The sequence below is a fragment of the Ovis canadensis genome, chromosome 14 (assembly GCF_042477335.2).
Source record: "Ovis canadensis isolate MfBH-ARS-UI-01 breed Bighorn chromosome 14, ARS-UI_OviCan_v2, whole genome shotgun sequence".
NCBI classification, from domain to species: domain Eukaryota; kingdom Metazoa; phylum Chordata; class Mammalia; order Artiodactyla; family Bovidae; genus Ovis; species Ovis canadensis.
Window position 1 is genome coordinate 76,069,598 of NC_091258.1, and position 16,874 is coordinate 76,086,471.

The following is a 16,874-nucleotide window of genomic DNA, read 5'->3' on the forward strand; positions in this document are numbered from 1 at the left end:
ATGATCATCTCTGGGTCCATCCACGTTGCTGCCTGTGCGCACGCTGAGTCACTTCAGTCGTGTCCAGCTGTTGGCGACTCCGTGGACTGTAGCCCGCCAGGCTCCTCTGGCCATGGGATTCTCCAGGCAAGAACACTGGGGTGGCTTGCCATGCCCTCCTCCAAGGGATCTTCCCGACCCAGGGATCAAACTCACGTCTCCTGCATTGGCACATGGGTTCTTTGCCACTAGCACCTCCTGGGAAGCGCCGTGTCACCTCATGCCTTCTCTCTATGGCCGAGTGACATTCCATTGTATATATGGACCATGTCTGCCTCAGCCATTCATCTGCCAGTTGGACATTTAGCTGGTTTCCATGTCTTGTCCCTTGTGAACAGTGCTGCTGTGAGCGTAGGGGTGCACGCACCTTTTCAAAGTATGGCTCTCTCTGGATGTGTGCCCAGGAGTAGGATTGCTGGGTCATATGGCTCTGTCTTTAGTTTTTTAAGGAACTCCACACTGTTCTCCACACTGGCTGCACCAATTTGCATTCCCACCTACAGGGTAGGAGGGCTCTCTTTTCTCCTTATGCTTTCCAGCATTTGTTACTTGTAGACTTTTTAACGATGGCCATTCTGACCAGTGTGAGGTGATACCTCATTGTAGTTTTTTTTTCCAAGTGTAGGCATTTTTTAAAAATAATCACATTCAATGTCTAACACTCTCCACTTTAAGAAGCTATCTGAGCCTAAACTCTATTTGTTCATTTATTTTATTTTAAAATTTTGGCTGCACTGGGTCTTCATCTTGACACGTGGGTTTTCAGTAGTTGTGGTGCATGGGTGGGGTGGGGAGGGGATTTATCTTATCGAACCCATGTTCCCTGCGTTGGATGGGAGATTCTTAACCACTGGACCACCAGGAAAGTCCCCTCATTGCAGTTTTGATTTGCATTTCTCTAACAATTAGCGATGTTTAGCATCTTTTCCTGTACGTTGTGGCCATCTGTATGCCTTCTTTGGAGAAACGTCTGTTTAGATATTCTGTAGTCTTTTCCTTTTTCTTTTTCAAGACTGGGGTAATAAAAAGACAGAATGGCAAAGGAGAGTTAAATATCCTAGTGTGAAAAGAGGGTCATTGAAATGATAGGCTGTGGAAGCATGTCTGAACAGGAAAGCAAGGAAAGAGCATGCTGATGGACTGGGGGCTCCTATCAAGTCAAGACAAGATCACAAGTGGCTATTGCTAAGGAAGCAGGATGGAAGGAGAAATCGTTGATGTCTGAGAGGCATGGAGAACCCAGTGGAGAGGTGGATGCTATGGTGTGCAGGGTGATGTTCGCATAAGTCTTCCAAGTCAGTGCCTCCCAAACATTGTCACATCGTGGGGCAAACAGGAACATGACAATATTTTCTGCAGCTCTTGGAGATGAACAAGAGGAGCCTGGCAAGAGCCAGGGGCAACCAGGCCACTCTGAAGGCCGGGGGATCCGTGCAACCTGTTCACGGCGTATCTATCTAGAAGGATGCTCTTTAGAGAATTTCAGGAAACTATGTGGGAAATGAGCGCAAGGGACCGAGAAGTCCAAAGACACCGAAAAGGTGATAGTTACGGCCAGAGAACAGACTAGGGGGAGATGTTGATCTCAGTAAAGGGAAGAAAGAATACAGACAGTCCCGCACTTAGGATGGCTTGACTTAACTGTTGAGGTTTATGATGGTGCAAAAGTGATTTGCACGCAGTAGACACTGTACTTCAAATTTCGATCTTCTCCCAAACTAGAGATATGCTGTATGATACTGCTCCAGAATCACCAAATTTTCCACCAACTTCTGCGTTCAGTACGCTATAGACTCTGTCCTGGCCAATCGCAATGCTGATAAGACCTGGAAAGCAGGAGAGAGCAGATAACATACTTCACATGTCTTACTAAAATACACATGCCAGAGCATGGGAGATAAAACCCCATAAAAACTGGTAAGTTTGTCACTCAGGAACTTTCCTGAGAATCCCATAGTCTGAGGACAGTGGGAATATCCCTTCCAAGTAAAGGAGTTATTACTCCTTGAACCCTTTCTGATGGTTTAGTTGCTCAGTCATGTCCAACCAACTCTTTGCGACCCCATGGACTGCAGCCCACCAAGCTCCTCTGTCCCTGGGATTGTCCTGGCAGAATACCGGAGTGGGTTGCCATTTCCTTCTTCAGGGGATCTTCCCAACCCTGGGATCGAACTGGCATCTCTTACGTCTCCTGTGTTGACAGGCAGGTTCTTTACCACTAGCACCATCTGGGAAGCCCAAGTTAGCTCTGAATGAGGGCTGGTTGCCCAAGGAACCAATTGTGTGATTGGGGATTGAAACTCTCAGCCTCACCCCATGACCTCCAGACAGGCTCGGGAGATGGAGCTTGTGCAACGATGGCCAGTGATTTCACCAACCATGCTTCCATAATGGAGCTTCCATAAATACCCTGAATAACGGGATTCAGAGGGCTTCCAGGTGGGTAAATGCATCACAGTGCTGGGCAATGACACGCCCAGAGAGGGGCTGGGAGCCCTGCACCATTCCCCATATCCTCCCCTGCGTATCTCTCCTGTTTGGTTGTTCCCAAGTTGCACCCTTTACAATAAATCAGTAATACCCTGGTGGCTCAGATGGTAAAGAATCTGCCTACAATGCAGGAGACCCGGGCTCAAAAGATCTCGGGGTCAGGAAGATCCCCTGGAGAAGGGCATGGCAACCCACTCCAATATTCTTGCCTGGAGAATTCCAAGGACAGAGGAGCCTGGTGGGCTACAGTCCATGGGGTCACAAAGAGTCAGACCCGACTGAGTCTGACTTGCACGTTTGATACCAAGTGCCTCCTTGAGTTCTGCAAGCCATTCTAGCAAATGATGGAAGCCAAATCCTGGGAACACCCCAATTTCTAGCCAGTCGGTCAGAAGCAGGGGAGGCCTGGGACTTGTGGCTGGAGTTTGAAATGGGAGCGGTCTTATGGGACTGAGCCTATTATTTGTGGGGTCTGACGATAATTGCAAGAGGTTAGTGTGCCCAGATTCGGAGAAGGCAATGGAGCCCCACTCCAGTACTCTTGCCTGGACAATCCATGGACAGAGGAGCCTGGTAGGCTGCAGTCCATGGGGTCGCTAAGAATCGGACACGACTGAGCCACTTCACTTTCACTTTTCACTTTCATGCATTGGAGAAGGAAACGGCAACTCACTCCAATGTTCTTGCCTGGAGACTCCCAGGGACGGGGGAGCCTAGTAGGCTGCCGTCTGTGGGGTTGCACAGAGTTGGACACGACTGAAGCAACTTAGCAGCAGCAGCAGTGTGTCCAGATTCAGACACTCATCAGACACTCAGTTGCTGTCTGAAATTAGAGAATTAGTGGCTGATGTGGAAAACAAACACACGGGCGCTTGTCAGAGGTGTCAGGAGCAAGAACCAGCTCATAATCTGTCCCCAAGGGTTTCCCGGGTGGCTCAGTGGTAAAGAATCTGTGTGCCAGTGCAGGAGACACGGGTTCCATCCCTGGTCCGGGAAGATGCCACGTGCTGCAGAGCAAGTAGGCCCGTGTGCCACAACTATTGAGCTGGGGCTCTAAAGCCCAGGAGCTGAAACTACTGAGCCCACGAGCTTCCCTACCACCAGAGAAAAGCCTGAGCCGCAACGAAGACCCAACATAGCCTAAAGAAAGTTTGTTTTTTAAACCTGTACCCAGGTTTATTCTCCCCCCAAACCCTCCATTACAGACAATGCTAGTAAGACTTAAGTAGACCGGATGACCACCCCGCAGCTCTCGGTCAGCTTCTCCCCATCCCCGCCACCCCCGTCTCCCCAGTGCCCGCTTAACGTTCACCAGTACCTGCTGATGGACAAAGCAGCCGTGGTGGGCTACGCATGGATCTGCCTCATCACAGCTACGGAGCTTCGTCACGGCTGGAGGCCCACCTTGCTGTCGTCAGCAAGCAGTGTTGGGCCCCCTAATGTGCCATGGTTCTCTCAGGAGATCAGCCAACACCTGGTCACCCGAGGAGCACCTTGGACCTCTTCCATCGCGGACTGGGTGCTGACCTTTTCCTGCCTGGAATAATGAACTCTGGGTTCTGTTTGCTTTCCTAGCCAACAGCAGCATCTGTGTACAAACTGAATGGCCCCATTCACCGGCAGGTTAACCCACGCAAGACTGCTCCTGATCAAAGGGCCAGGTTTGTTAGGAAGCTAGGGGGCGGGTCCACACCCCAGCAGCAGAAAGCAGCTGCTCTCACTAAGAGAGGCACAGCCTGCTGGAGGCTGGGTTTCAGTGCCCGGTGGCAGACGGCGTCTCTGGGGTCTGGGTGTTGTCCCGGCAGGATGTGGGTAAACACTCTGAACCAGTGGCACATACCTTTTACCAGCTTACACCAGACCCAGGAGCCCTCCAGGGTCACGTCTCAGGATCACACCTGATGACTCACTCTTTAAATGTTTGCTTCCTGTTCCTGCTACCCTGCACTCTGCTGTTTTGAGGTTTCAGTGTCTTAAAGGGGGGGTACAGTGCCACCGGAGAGCACACCGGCAGTAAACTGTGAGCCGTGATGGCCTCTTTACTATTTGGCGGGCGCATCTCAGGAGTGCCCTGGTGGCTCAGACGGTAAAAGAATCCGCCTGCAACGCGAGAGACCCGGGTTCTATCCCTGGGTGGGGAAGATCCCCTGGAGTAGGAAATGGCAACCCACTCCAGTATTCTTGCCTGGAGAATCCCCACGGACAGAGGAGCCTGGCAGGCTACAGTCCATGGGGTCGCAGAGTTGAGCACCACTGAGCGACTGGCTTCATGGCTTCAAGAGTGCCACTTTGGGGTCAGGCAAAGATCTGGGCAAGAAAGGGGTAAGAGATGCTTCTTTACAGAGGGTCAAGGAGGTGCGTCCCTGGAGATCCTCCAACGAATACCTACCTTGTCCTGGCTTCCTAGACATCCCCACGCGGGGCTCCTAGAGACCCTTCCCCTATGCAGGGTACATAAAGACAGACAAGGTCTGCGGCCTTTGCAGGACACAAAAGGGGGCGTACAGGCTCCACAGCCCTTCAGCCCCCACCTCTCCCCTCCCCAACTGCAGAGAGCACAGCGTTCAGGTGCCCCCCCCAACCCCTCCCACCTCCGTAGAGCACGCAGCCCCGGGCTCCGAGCTCCAGCATCCTCTCGGACCCCTCCCTTCGCGACGCGCTCGGCTCCCACCCTAGAGTTCGGCCTCAAAGCCTCCTTCCTCAGTCGTCCGCCTGGAAGACACCCGGCGGCGGCGGCGCGGGCAGCGCCCAGAGTAGCGCGGCGTCGCGGAGCAGCCGCAGTCCCGCCGGGCCCCGCCCAGCGGCAGCCACGAGCCAGGCCGCGCCGGGGACCAGTGCAGAGCGCGGTGAGTGAGCCGGGCCAGCAGGGAGGGACCCGGGAGTCCCGGTCTCCGCTCCGCCCCAGCCCCAGGCCGAGCATCCCGACCTTCAGCTCCTGCTTGCTTCTGGCTCTGTCCATTCGTTTCAGGGCCCCGAAGCGGACCCTAAAAAAGGACCCCGCGCTCCCCCCGCCGCCACACTGGGCCCCGGGCAGAGCACTCCCTGGGCCCCCTCCCTCCCTGCAGCAATCAGGAATCTGGCACCCTCAGCCCCCAGCCTCGCCCTTATTAAGCTTCTGAGCCCCTCCCTTATTCCAGGAGCCAGGAATGCAGGCCAAAAATATCTCCGGCTTCCAGATCCAAGAGGCCCGGCTTGCAACCCCATCTGCTCCGAAAACCCGGGAGTCTGAGCCGTAATTGCTCCTAGGAGCCAAGAATCTGGGCCCACAGCCTGGGGCTCCATGTCCCCGTCTCCCACCGCCCTGATCCCAGAAATCTTGCTACCAACAACCCCCAGCGACACATGGAACTTTGGGGTCCGGTCCATCTGTCCCTTTTTGCGCGAACCGCATTATAGATAGAGGACTAGGAGGGCCCACTTTACTCCTCCCCAAAATTCCTTAAACACTGCAATCCAACCACTGTTCTTTTGGGGACCCAGGAACCCCCTAAAGTCTAGGGATCGGCACATTTCCCATTTCGGGGATCCGGGAGACCCTAGCAAACAGACCCCAGTAAAGAGAGGCCCGCTCTCCCCAGCCGCTTTGTGACCCAGATGTCCAGGATTTCATCCATCCTGGCAGAGGAGGGAGACGAGGAGGGAGGGGGCTGGAAGGGGAGAGGGAGAACAGACCGAGGTGAGACTGGGGTGGGGACCCGAGCTGGGGGGTGGGGGGGCGGCTTTGCCCTAAACAAAGGCCAAACACACGGGTTGCCATGGCAACGGCCTTCCCGGGCCGGCCCTGGAGAGTTCTCCATCCTGCGCCGGGGCGAGGAGGGCAGCCCTCCTGAGCCCAGACCCCTCCAGCTGTTGTGTCTTCCTGTTTTGTCACCACGGAAACAGTGACCTCAGCCCTCGGGGCGGGACCACTGCGGCGCGGTTCTTCGCCGGAGGGGGTGCGGCCTTGCCTCTGGCCCCGCCCTCGGGGCGGGACTGGGATAGCCCCGGCCGGGGAGTCCCTAATCCGGCTCAGCCCGGAGTTCCGGCCCCGCCCACCCTCGCTCCCCGGCCGGCCAACCCCACCCAGACCGCAGACCCTTCTAATCTGCAGCTGTCGCCTCTGCTGCAGCCGCTGCGGTCGCTGGCCTGTAAGGTGAGGCTGCGGGAACCCCCAAGGGTGGGCGCAGCGTCCAGGATTCTGGGTGCGGAGGGATTCCAATTGTCTCAGTCCTGAGAAAGGTGGTTTGGGTCAGGACTCGGGTCCTGGAGAGGAGACGGCTGGGGGCCTGAACTCACACAGGTCGTACATCTGAAAAAGGAGGTGGGGTGGGGCCTGGACTCCTGGGTCTGATGGAGGAAGGGCTGGGGGCCTGGACCTCTGGGTCTGGGGGAGAAGGGGCTGGGGGACTGGAGCCCTAGGTCTGAGGGAGGAGGGGCTGCGGGTCTGGACCCCTGGATCTGAGAGAGGAGGGGCTGGAGTCCTAAACTCATACAGGTCTTACATCTTTAAAAGGAGGTGGAGTGGGGCCTGGACTCCTGGATCTGATAGGGCAGGGGGCTGGGGAGCTGGGAGGCTGGGGGTCTGGACTCCGGAGTCTGATGGGAGGGGGACCGGGATTCCTGAGTTTGAAGGAAGAAGGGCTGGGGACCTGGACCCCCGGGTCTGAGGAGGAGGGGCTGGGGACCTGGACCCCCGGGTCTGAGGGAGGAGGGGCTGTGCTCCTGGAGGAGCTCGGAGTTGGGAGTCCTGGGTTTGAGAGTGGCTGGGGTCCAGAATTACGGACCTCCTCTCCATCCAGGGGGCAGAATCCGAACTTTGGACGCAAAAGGCCAGAGAGTGAGCTTCAGTACCCATGCTGCCAAAGTGAAGATGGAGCTGGTTCCCAGGGGGTTGAGAGGACAGGTTGGGGTTTCAGGGCACGATTCTGAGTTTTGGAGTGATGGGGTGTGGTGTTCGGCGCGGAGGTGGGGACAGGACTGGGGCGTGGCCGGGGACGTCCTGAGCTGGGTTCGGAAACCAACAGGGCGTTCCCTCTCCCTGCTTGGGTCTCCGGCGGCTCATTCCTGAGCTCTGACCTGGGGCCAAGGCTGGGGGCTCGGAGAGTGGGGACGGACCCCACTCTTCCAGGTGGTCGGCGCGGTAACTCCCCTTCCCGGGGAGCCTCACCGAGGCCCCGCCCTCTGCCTCCTGGGCGCGCCCCACTTCCTCCTAACGGGTCAGGGGAACGGGAGGTGGCAGACTCCTGCGGGGCACCTCCCAGGTGGCCCGGGAGGTGGCGGGAGGTGTGGTCACTGTCTCCGAACTGGCTTCCAGTACTGTGCAATTTCCCGCCCCCATCCCTACCCCGAGATGCGAGGCGTGCACAAGGCGAACCCAGGGGCCCAGGTACCCAGCCCCTCCTCCTGGGGCTCCGGGCTCCCGGCCCGCCTTTTAGGGACCCAAAATCCACATTTAGAAGGACCCAGGCATTCGACCTAGCAGCTTCTCCTCTTCTAGCCCTGGAGTCCGGGCTCCACACTACGCCCCCCGCCCCCAGCATCCCTCCTTCCCTTCACCCTTCCCCTCCCCCGCCGGAATCCCAGGAGCAGGGCGCGGGTCGCGGCGCCGCCTCCCGGTCCTCGCCACATTCCGAATGGCTGGGCCGACTTGCAGCCCTTATAAGGACGGAGACGCGGCGCTGCCCGGGCGGCCCGCCCCGGCAGCCGCCGCCCAGGGCCCCCCCGCCGCCGCCGCCGGCCTCCCCCCAGCCCTCCCCTCCCGCGGCTCTCGGGCGGGAGCAGGATTAAGATCACTGCCCGCCCCCGCCGCCCCGCGGGGCAGGCACTTTTCGCCGCTTCCCTCCATTCCCGCCCGCGCAGGTTTTTTGGGGGGGCGGGGGGAGGGGAGGAAGGGGCGGGGCTTCCCTCGAGGTCACCGTCCGGGATTCCCGGGCCAAGTCCCCGCCCTGGCTGGGAGGCGCGCCCGGGGTCCACCACACCGCCTCGCCGCGTGCTCTGGGCCAGCCCGGGCGGCGGGTGGGCGGGGCAGGGTCTGAGCTGGCCGCTGACGTCTTCCTCCTCCCCTTGATCAGCCCTTTTCCAGGTATCTGACCCAATCCGCCTCCAGGGCCGGATCTCTTTCTGGTGGGGGTCCTCCGCCAAGACCGCTGGTGAGTGGGGCTGGGGGGTCACAGACTCTTGGGTCCAAGCCGGGGAGGGGTTCAGGGATCTGGACTCCTGGATCTGAAGGAGGAGGGGCTGGGGAATTTGGCCGCCTAGATCCTGAGACCTGAGGAAGAAGTATGTTCAGGAACCGGTCTCCTGTGTCCCCAGGAAGCTATTGTGAGGGACAGCTGGGCTGTGACCCTGTCCTCCTACACTGGAAGGAGGAAGTTTTATTGCCCGGGAGTTGAGAGAGGCCTTTTGAGCTTGCAGGGGGTGCTTCCCTGGTGGCTCAGTGGCAAAGAATCCACCTGCAATGCAGGAGACGTGAGACTGAGGTTCTATCCCTTAATCGGGAAGATCCCTTGGAGGAGGGCACCGCAACCCACTCCAGTATCCTTGCCTGGAGAAGAATCCCATGGACAGAGGAGCCTGGCGGGCTACAGTCCATGCGGTCGCTGAGCAGCAGTAGCCGAGAGATTAAATATTTTAGGGCCTGAGTGAGGATCTGGACACCTGGTCAGGAGATTGAGGCTGGGCCTTCATTCCGGAGTGTTTGGGACAAGGACGCTGCCTTTCTGAACGAGAGAGACCCAGAAATTTCAGTGGCCTGGGTCAGGGGAGGGGGCTGAGGTTCCTGGAAGTTGGGGACTAGCTGGCTTGGTTCCTGGAGGGGCCTGGACCTTATGTTGGGGAAGGGGGAGAGGCAGGAGGGAACTTAACTTCCTTTGGGTTGAACTTCCCCAGGCTTCTCAGGTGGGTGCAAGTTCCCCAGGCTTCCCAGGTAGCGCTAGTGGTTAAAAACCCACCTGCCAGTGCAGTAGACCCCAGTTGTATCCCTGGGTTGGAAAGATCCTCTGGAGAAGGGCATGGCAACCCACTCCAGGGTTCTTGCCTGGAGAGTCCCATGAACAGAGGAGCCTGGCGGGCTACAGTCCATAGGGTCACAAAGAGTTGGACACAACCGAAACGACTTAGCACACAGGCACCCCAGACCTAAATCTCTGTGGCCACAGGAGGCGTGCTGCTAAGGCTGGTAATACCCAGTTCCAACTGGGGACAGACTACCCTTCAGTGAGAGGCAACAGGCTGGAAGATTGGGAGCTCTGATCAGATGTGGGTTCCTGAGTGATGGCTAGACTCTTGAATGTGTCTGGAGGCTGGAAATGTTTGTTAGATCAAAGAAAGTCCTGGCTGCAGATCCCTGGGTACTCAAAGGGAGGAAGTTGCAGCGGTGGGGTATTTAAGAGATCACAGAAGACAGGGTCTCTTCTGATGGGGGGTGGTGGGAAGGGCACAAGACCAGGACACTTTAGAGCAAAATCTTTTTTTTTTGGCTGTAACCCAAGGCATGTAGGATCTTGGTTCCCCAACTAGGGATTGCCCCCTGCATTGAAAGTGTGGAAAGTCTTAACCACTGATCCACCAGGGTGGTCCATAGAGTAGAATCTTGAGTGGCTGGGTTGCTGAGTCCCTGGGGGAAGGAGAGCAGCTTTGTGTGTCTGGAGTGGAGGGGGGAAAAAGAGACATGATTTTACAAGAGTTGGCTTTCAGGGCAAAGAAAGAAGGGTCCTGGGGAAAACAGAGACAGGGTACCTACCCTCCTGAGCTCTGACATGAGGCTGAAGGTGGGGAGGGGCTAACATCTGGACCACCGGCATCCCTGTAGGCCTGGGACTGGCCCGGTTTGAAAACTGAAAGGCCCCAATCCTGGGTACCCCTCCAGCTAGAGTCCAGATTACACCGTCCACAACAGCCCTTCCAGGGAGGCAAGTGCCCCAGGGTAGGGGGCACCCTGGATCCTCAAATTTGAAATGTTCTTAGGATCTTCTCTCTCCTCCTCCCAGCCATGCCGGTGACGGTAACCCGCACCACCGTGACAACCACAATGTCGTCATCCTCCGGCCTGGGCTCCCCAACCATCGTGGGGTCCCCTCGGGTGCTGACCCAGCCGCTGGGCCTCCTCCGCCTGCTGCAGCTGGTCTCCACCTGCGTGGCCTTCTCGCTGGTGGCCAGCGTGGGCGCCTGGACGGGGCCCATGGGCAACTGGTCCATGTTCACCTGGTGCTTCTGCTTCTCCGTGACGCTCATCATCCTCATCGTGGAGCTGGGCGGGCTCCAGGTGCGCTTCCCGCTGTCTTGGCGCAACTTCCCCATCACCTACGCCTGCTACGCCGCCCTTTTCTGCCTCTCCTCCTCCATCATCTACCCCACCACCTACGTGCAGTTCTTGTCTCACGGGCGCTCCCGGGACCACGCCATCGCCGCCACAGCTTTCTCCTGCATCGCCTGCCTCGCCTACGCCACCGAGGTGGCCTGGACCCGGGCCCGGCCCGGCGAGATCACCGGCTACATGGCCACCGTGCCTGGGCTGCTCAAGGTGCTGGAGACCTTCGTGGCCTGCGTCATCTTTGCCTTCATTAGCGACCCGGCGCTGTACCAGAACCAGTCAGCCCTGGAGTGGTGCGTGGCCGTATATTCCATCTGCTTCATCCTGGCGGCCGTGGCCATCCTGCTGAACCTCGGCGACTGCACCAACGTCCTGCCCATCTCCTTCCCCACTTTCCTGTCGGGCCTGGCCCTGATCTCCGTTCTCGCCTACGCCACGGCCCTGGTCCTCTGGCCACTCTACCAGTTCGACCAGAAGTACGGCGGTCAGCCGCGGCGGCAGATGGATCCCGTTTGCGGCAGAAGCCACGTCCACTACGTGTGTTTCTGGGACCGCCGGCTGGCCGTGGCCATCCTGACAGGCATCAACCTGCTGGCTTACCTGGCTGACCTGGTATACTCAGCCCGCCTGGTTTTTGTCAGGGTCTGAGCCTCGTCCCCGGGGTGGGGCTCTCCCTAACTCCCCCTTCTCGCCGGAGGCCTTTCGCAGAGCTCTGGGCCCCCCCGGTGTGCTCTTCCCGGCCTGCTCCCACCTACATTTCTCGCGTCCTTCCCAGCCCTTCCTGCCCCCTTGTCTGTGTCCCTCACGCCTCCTCCTGCATTGCCTCTCTTCCTGTTCTGTTCGGTTGCCACATCCTGTTTTACTTCTGCCTGCTCTCTTCTCCCATCTTCTCTGCTTTGAGGCTCTCTTCTCTTTTCATCCTGTGTGTTTCCACCTCTGCCTCCTTTCCTGACCCCTTGGGAGCTCTGAGCCTTCTTCCTTCTCAGCCCCACCAACCCCCCATCCCACCTCCAAAGGTGCTGAGCTCCACTTCACACACCCCCTTTTGCAGCTGTTCATACCCTGGGCCTCTGGAGGGGCCTCCTTGCCAAAGCATGCCTGCCCGCCCTGGCTGTGCCTTAGTTGATGTGTGTGTGTTATGTGTATGTGTGTGTCTGGTGGCGGGGGTGGGGTGGGTAGTTAGGAGTTGAACCCCCTTTCTCCTAGTGGGGATGGGGGTGTGTACAGTGTTCCTCCCCTTTAAGTTAAAAAAAAAAAAAAAAAAAACCTCTGGAGGTCAATAATTTCCAGTGGGCTGGAGGCTTAAAGCATAGACCCTGGGTCCCTAGGCCCCACCTGGTGCTCAGCCTCACCTGAGATTGGCTCCAGAATTTTTGCCAGGCTTTTTAAAAACCCACTGCCTAGAGGCCATCTTAAAGGAAGCAAGGGATAGATGTATTCCATCCCAAAGACTCTTTGCAGAGTCTTTGCGGCAAAGAACCACAGGGTCTTGAAGACAACTGTCTCAAGTATTTGTGAGGGACAGGGACGTGGCCCTCCAGCTTCAGTGTTAAAAATAGCATCTCCTGCCTTTGCTAGGAAGAAAAGAAAATGGCCACTGCCAGCCTTCAAGGTGATGTTTGTTTTTTTCCTGGTCACAAGGGCAACAATCACTGGTTGGCCCTGTTGTTAAAAGGGAAGTTTCTTAAAAATTTTTTTTTTCCTGGAGGGTGGGGTGGGGGGATGGGAATTGCTACTATGCCATAGTCAGAGGAATCGCATTGCACTGCTTCAGTGTGTGTGGTGCGCACACTGGTGAGTTTCTGTGTGCTCGTTGCTTCCTGCTGCAGCTTCCTGCTTCTCTGGGACTCACGTGTATAACATGATCTATATAAATGTACAAATATATTTTTAATTTTTTTTTTAATTCCCTGGAGCTTCTAATTCCCATCGGCCCCTGCTGTCAGTCAGTCACGGGAGAGAAGCCTTGTCCCTTCTCCCACATCCATAATGTTCATTCTTTTTCTTTTTTAAACCTCACTATAAAGATAAAAGAAAGACTTCTGCCTGCTTTATTCACGGGGAGGGCTCCAGGAGAGAGGGCAAGGCCCAGATTTCTGGGACTGGTAGGAGAAAGAGGCTGGGATCAAAACAACCTTGGCCTCATCAGAAAAGAAGTAGTCTGGATCTTCCAAATTTATCCCTCAAATGAAGGGAGCTCATTAGGATAGACATGAACAAGATTTCTCCCTCTTTAGGATTTCCCTGATGGTTCAGTGGTGGGGAATCCACCTGCCAGTGCAGGGGAAACAGGTTCTATCTCTTATCCGGGAAGATTCCACGTGCCACGGAGCAACTAAGTCCCTCTGCCTTGACTGCTGAGCCCGTGCTCTGCAGGGAGAGAGGCTCCTGCAGGGAGAAGCCCCTGCTCCCCACAACCAGAGAAACTGAGTGCAGCAACAAAGACCCAGCACACCAAAAATAATTTGTAAAAAAGAATTTTTTACAAAAAAAGAACAAAGACCCTTCTTTGGAGTCCCACAAGCATCTGAGAAATACCATGTCTCATTCTGAGTGCAGCAGAACCCAGGCACCACTTCTTACCATCTCCGCTCTCAGTCATCACACAGTTCAGTTCAGTTCAGTCGCTCAGTCGTGTCCGACTCTTTGTGACCCCATGAATCGCAGCACACCAGGCCTCCCTGTCCATCACCAACTCCCAGAGTTCACCCAGACTCACGTCCCTCGAGTCTGTGATGCCATCCAGCCATCTCATCCTTGGTCGTCCCCTTCTCCTGCCCGCAATCTCTCCCAGCATCAGAGTCTTTTCCAATGAGTCAACTCTTCCCATGAGGTGGCCAAAGTACTGGAGTTTCAGCTTTAGCATCATTCCTTCCAAAGAAATCCCAGGGCTGATCTTCAGAATGGACTGGTTGGATCTCCTTGCAGTCCAAGGGACTCTCAAGAGTCTTCTCCAACACCACACTTCAAAAGCATCAATTCTTCGGTGCTCAGCCTTCTTCATAGTCCAACTCTTGCATCCATACATGACTACTGGAAAAATCACAGCCTTGACTAGACGGACCTTAGTTGGCAAAGTAATGTCTCTGCTTTGGAATATACTGTCTAGGTTGGTCATAACTTTTCTTCCAAGGAATAAGGGTCTTTTAATTTCATGGCTGCAGTCACCATCTGCAGTGATTTTGGAGCCCGAAAAAAGAAAGTCTGACACTGTTTTCACTGTTTCCCCATCTATTTCCCATGAAGTGATGGGACCGGATGCCATGATCTTCGTTTTCTGAATGTTGACCTTTAAGCCAACTTTTTCACTTTCCTCTTTCATCAAGAGGCTTTTTAGTTCCTCTTCACTTTCTGCCATAAGGGTGGTGTCATCTGCATATCTGAGGTTATTGATATTTCTCCCAGCAATCTTGATTCCAGCTTGTGTTTCTTCCAGCCCAGCATTTCTCATGATGTGCTCTGCATAGAAGTTATATAAGCAGGGTGACAATATACAGTCTTGATGTACTCCTTTTCCTATTTGGAACCAGTCTGTTGTTCCATGTTTGGTTCTAACTGTTGCTTCCTGGCCTGCATACAGATTTCTCAAGAGGCAGGTCAGGTGGTCTGGTAGTCCCATCTCTCTCAGAATTTTCCACAGTTTATTGTGATCCACACAGTCAAAGGCTTTGGCATAGTCAATAAAGCACAAATAGATGTTTTTCTGGAACTCTCTTGCTTTTTCCATGATCCAGAGGATGTTGGCAATTTGATCTCTGGTTCCTCTGCCTTTTCTAAAATCAGCTTGAACATCAGGAAGTTCACAGTTCACGTATTGCTGAAGCCTGGCTTGGAGAATTTTGAGCATTACTTTACTAGCATGTGAGATGAGTGCAATTGTGCAGTAGTTTGAGCCACTCTTTGGCATTGCCTTTCTTTGGGATTGGAATGAAACCTGACCTTTTCCAGTCCTGTGGCCACTGCTGAGTTTTCCAAATTTGCTGGCATATTGAGTGCAGCACTTTCACAGCATCATCTTTCAGGATTTGAAACAGCTCAACTGTTTTCAGGAGGAATTCCATCACCTCCACTAGCTTTGTTTGTAGCGATGCTTTCCAAGGCCCAACTGACTTCACATTCCAGGATGTCTGGCTCTAGATGAGTGATCACACCATCGTGATTATCTGGGTCATGAAGATGTTTTTTGTACAGTTCTTCTGTGTATTCTTGCCACCTCTTCTTAATATCTTCTGCTTCTGTTAGGTCCATACCATTTCTGTCCTTTATCGAGTCCATCTTTGCATGAAATTTTCCCTTGGCATCTCTAATTTTCTGGAAGAGATCTCTAGTCTTTCCCATTCTGTTCTTTTCCTCTAATTCTTTGCATTGATCGTTGAAGAAGGCTTTCTTATCTCTTCTTGCTATTCTCTGGAACTCTGCATTCAGATGCTATATCTTTCCTTTTCTCCTTTGCTTTTCACTTCTCTTCTTTTCACAGCTATTTGTAAGGCCTCCCCAGACAGCCATTTTGCTTTTTTGCATTTCTTTTCCATGGGGATGGTCTTGATCCCTGTCTCCTGTACAATGTCACGAACCTCATTCCATAGTTCATCAGGCACTCTATCTATCAGATCTAGGCCCTTAAATCTATTTCTCACTTCCACTGTATAATCATAAGGGATTTGATTTAGGTCATACCTGAATGGTCTAGTGGTTTTCCTTACTTTCTTCAATTTGAGTCTGAATTTGGCAATAAGGAGTTCATGATCTAAGCCACAGTCAGCTCCTGGTCTTGTTTTTGTTGCCAGTATAGAGCTTCTCCATCTTTGGCTGCAAAGAATATAATCAATCACTGTATTCTTCCTAAATTCGACAGAGGATGAGATGGTTGGATGGCATCACTGACTCAAAGAACAGTTTGAGCCAACTCCTGGAGATGGTGAAGGACAGAAAAGCCTGGCAGGCTGCAGTTCATGGGGTCGCAAAGAGTCGGATGTGACTTAGCAACTGAACAACAAAATCCTGTTTATGTCTGTCTCATTCTCTAAGTTCCTTTAGTTTTGCTTCACCCAAGCTATTGTTCCAGCCTACTCCTTGGATACCCTACCTGCAGCCCACCTTGACCCAGGAGGGTGCCTTGCTTTCAACATCCGGATCTGGTCCTGTCCTCCTCTGCTCAAATCCTTCCATATTCCGCTCCACATTGCCCAAAGGTAACACCAAAGCCCTTCCGTCAAGGCCTTCAGGATCTGACCCTGCCTGAATTCCCACTCTCAGCTCCATTTTACCCTTAGTGCTAAGCTGCCTGACACACATGGTCAACTGAAAACTTCCAAGAAGATCAAATGAATTACTCCTGCCACGAATCTCTATCCCACAGAAGGTCATCTTGTCAGGTTTCTCCAGGACGATCACATACATAAGTAGCATGATTTGGGGGAAAATTCAAGGATCGTGCAACCCATTTTTTCCACCTACAGCCGCAAAAGTAATTGGGAAGAGATACTGCAAAAAGGGGGAAGGGTCCTGTTGGAGGCGGGGGAGGGCTATCTAGAGCAGGCTTACGCCCTTTTGGGGAGGAGAAGCCTCCACTGTCCACCCTGGAATTCGGACCTAAATCAATCCCCACCTTCTCGAACGGCGTCTCCCTCCCCACCCGACGCTTGGCCCTCTTCTGGAATGCATCAGAACAGCTGTAGGACTAAGGGTGCTATGCTGGCAATTCGAGAAGAACCCAAGCCGAACTAGAACAGAGCGTGGTGGGGTTCCTAGGTCCGTTTTCGGGGCCACCCCCGCACCCTAGCCTCTATCCTGGGGGACGGCGGACGCCTGGAAGCGGCTGGAAAGCCAGTGACCCCCACGTTTGGGGGTTTAATACTCGGATTCGCTGACTCCCCGACCCCCACGAGTCCCAGAGAACGTGCAGTGGGCATCTCGCGCCCCCGGCTCGCCGCAGCGCCACGCCCCATTTCGCGGGGCATGCCGGGAAAGAAAGTTCTCAGACGCCATACCAGAACAGGCGATCCGCAGGCCCAGACTACAAGTCCCAGAGTGCATTGCGCCTCGCAGTCCGGCC

The 16,874-nt window shown here is 54.8% G+C and overlaps 1 protein-coding gene and 1 long non-coding RNA gene across 5 annotated transcripts; one reads left to right on the forward strand and one right to left on the reverse strand.

The window, feature by feature from the left end:
- Positions 1 to 733: 733 nt before the first annotated feature.
- LOC138418280 (uncharacterized) lies at positions 734 to 4,983 on the reverse strand. Of its 2 annotated transcripts, XR_011248483.1 has the most exons (6): positions 4,919 to 4,983; positions 4,715 to 4,836; positions 3,848 to 4,066; positions 3,203 to 3,352; positions 1,682 to 1,865; positions 734 to 1,052 (listed from the first exon to the last, which is right to left on the reverse strand). It is a non-coding gene; the product is annotated as an uncharacterized lncRNA (long non-coding RNA). The 2 variants fall into 2 exon arrangements; XR_011248484.1 differs by lacking the exons at positions 3,203 to 3,352; positions 4,715 to 4,836; positions 4,919 to 4,983 and having other exon boundaries at positions 3,848 to 4,638.
- On the forward strand, positions 4,481 to 12,858 carry MYADM (myeloid associated differentiation marker). Of its 3 annotated transcripts, none has more exons than XM_069549440.1 (4): positions 4,481 to 4,851; positions 5,129 to 5,375; positions 8,580 to 8,657; positions 10,497 to 12,858. In XM_069549440.1, the coding sequence occupies exon 4, from the start codon at positions 10,499 to 10,501 to the stop codon at positions 11,465 to 11,467; it is 969 nt and encodes a 322-aa protein (XP_069405541.1). In that variant the 5' UTR covers positions 4,481 to 4,851; positions 5,129 to 5,375; positions 8,580 to 8,657; positions 10,497 to 10,498; the 3' UTR covers positions 11,468 to 12,858. The 3 variants fall into 3 exon arrangements, with proteins under 3 accessions (XP_069405541.1, XP_069405542.1, XP_069405540.1); XM_069549441.1 differs by having other exon boundaries at positions 4,615 to 4,851; positions 5,082 to 5,375; XM_069549439.1 differs by lacking the exons at positions 4,481 to 4,851; positions 5,129 to 5,375 and adding an exon at positions 5,775 to 6,661.
- Positions 12,859 to 16,874: the final 4,016 nt, after the last annotated feature.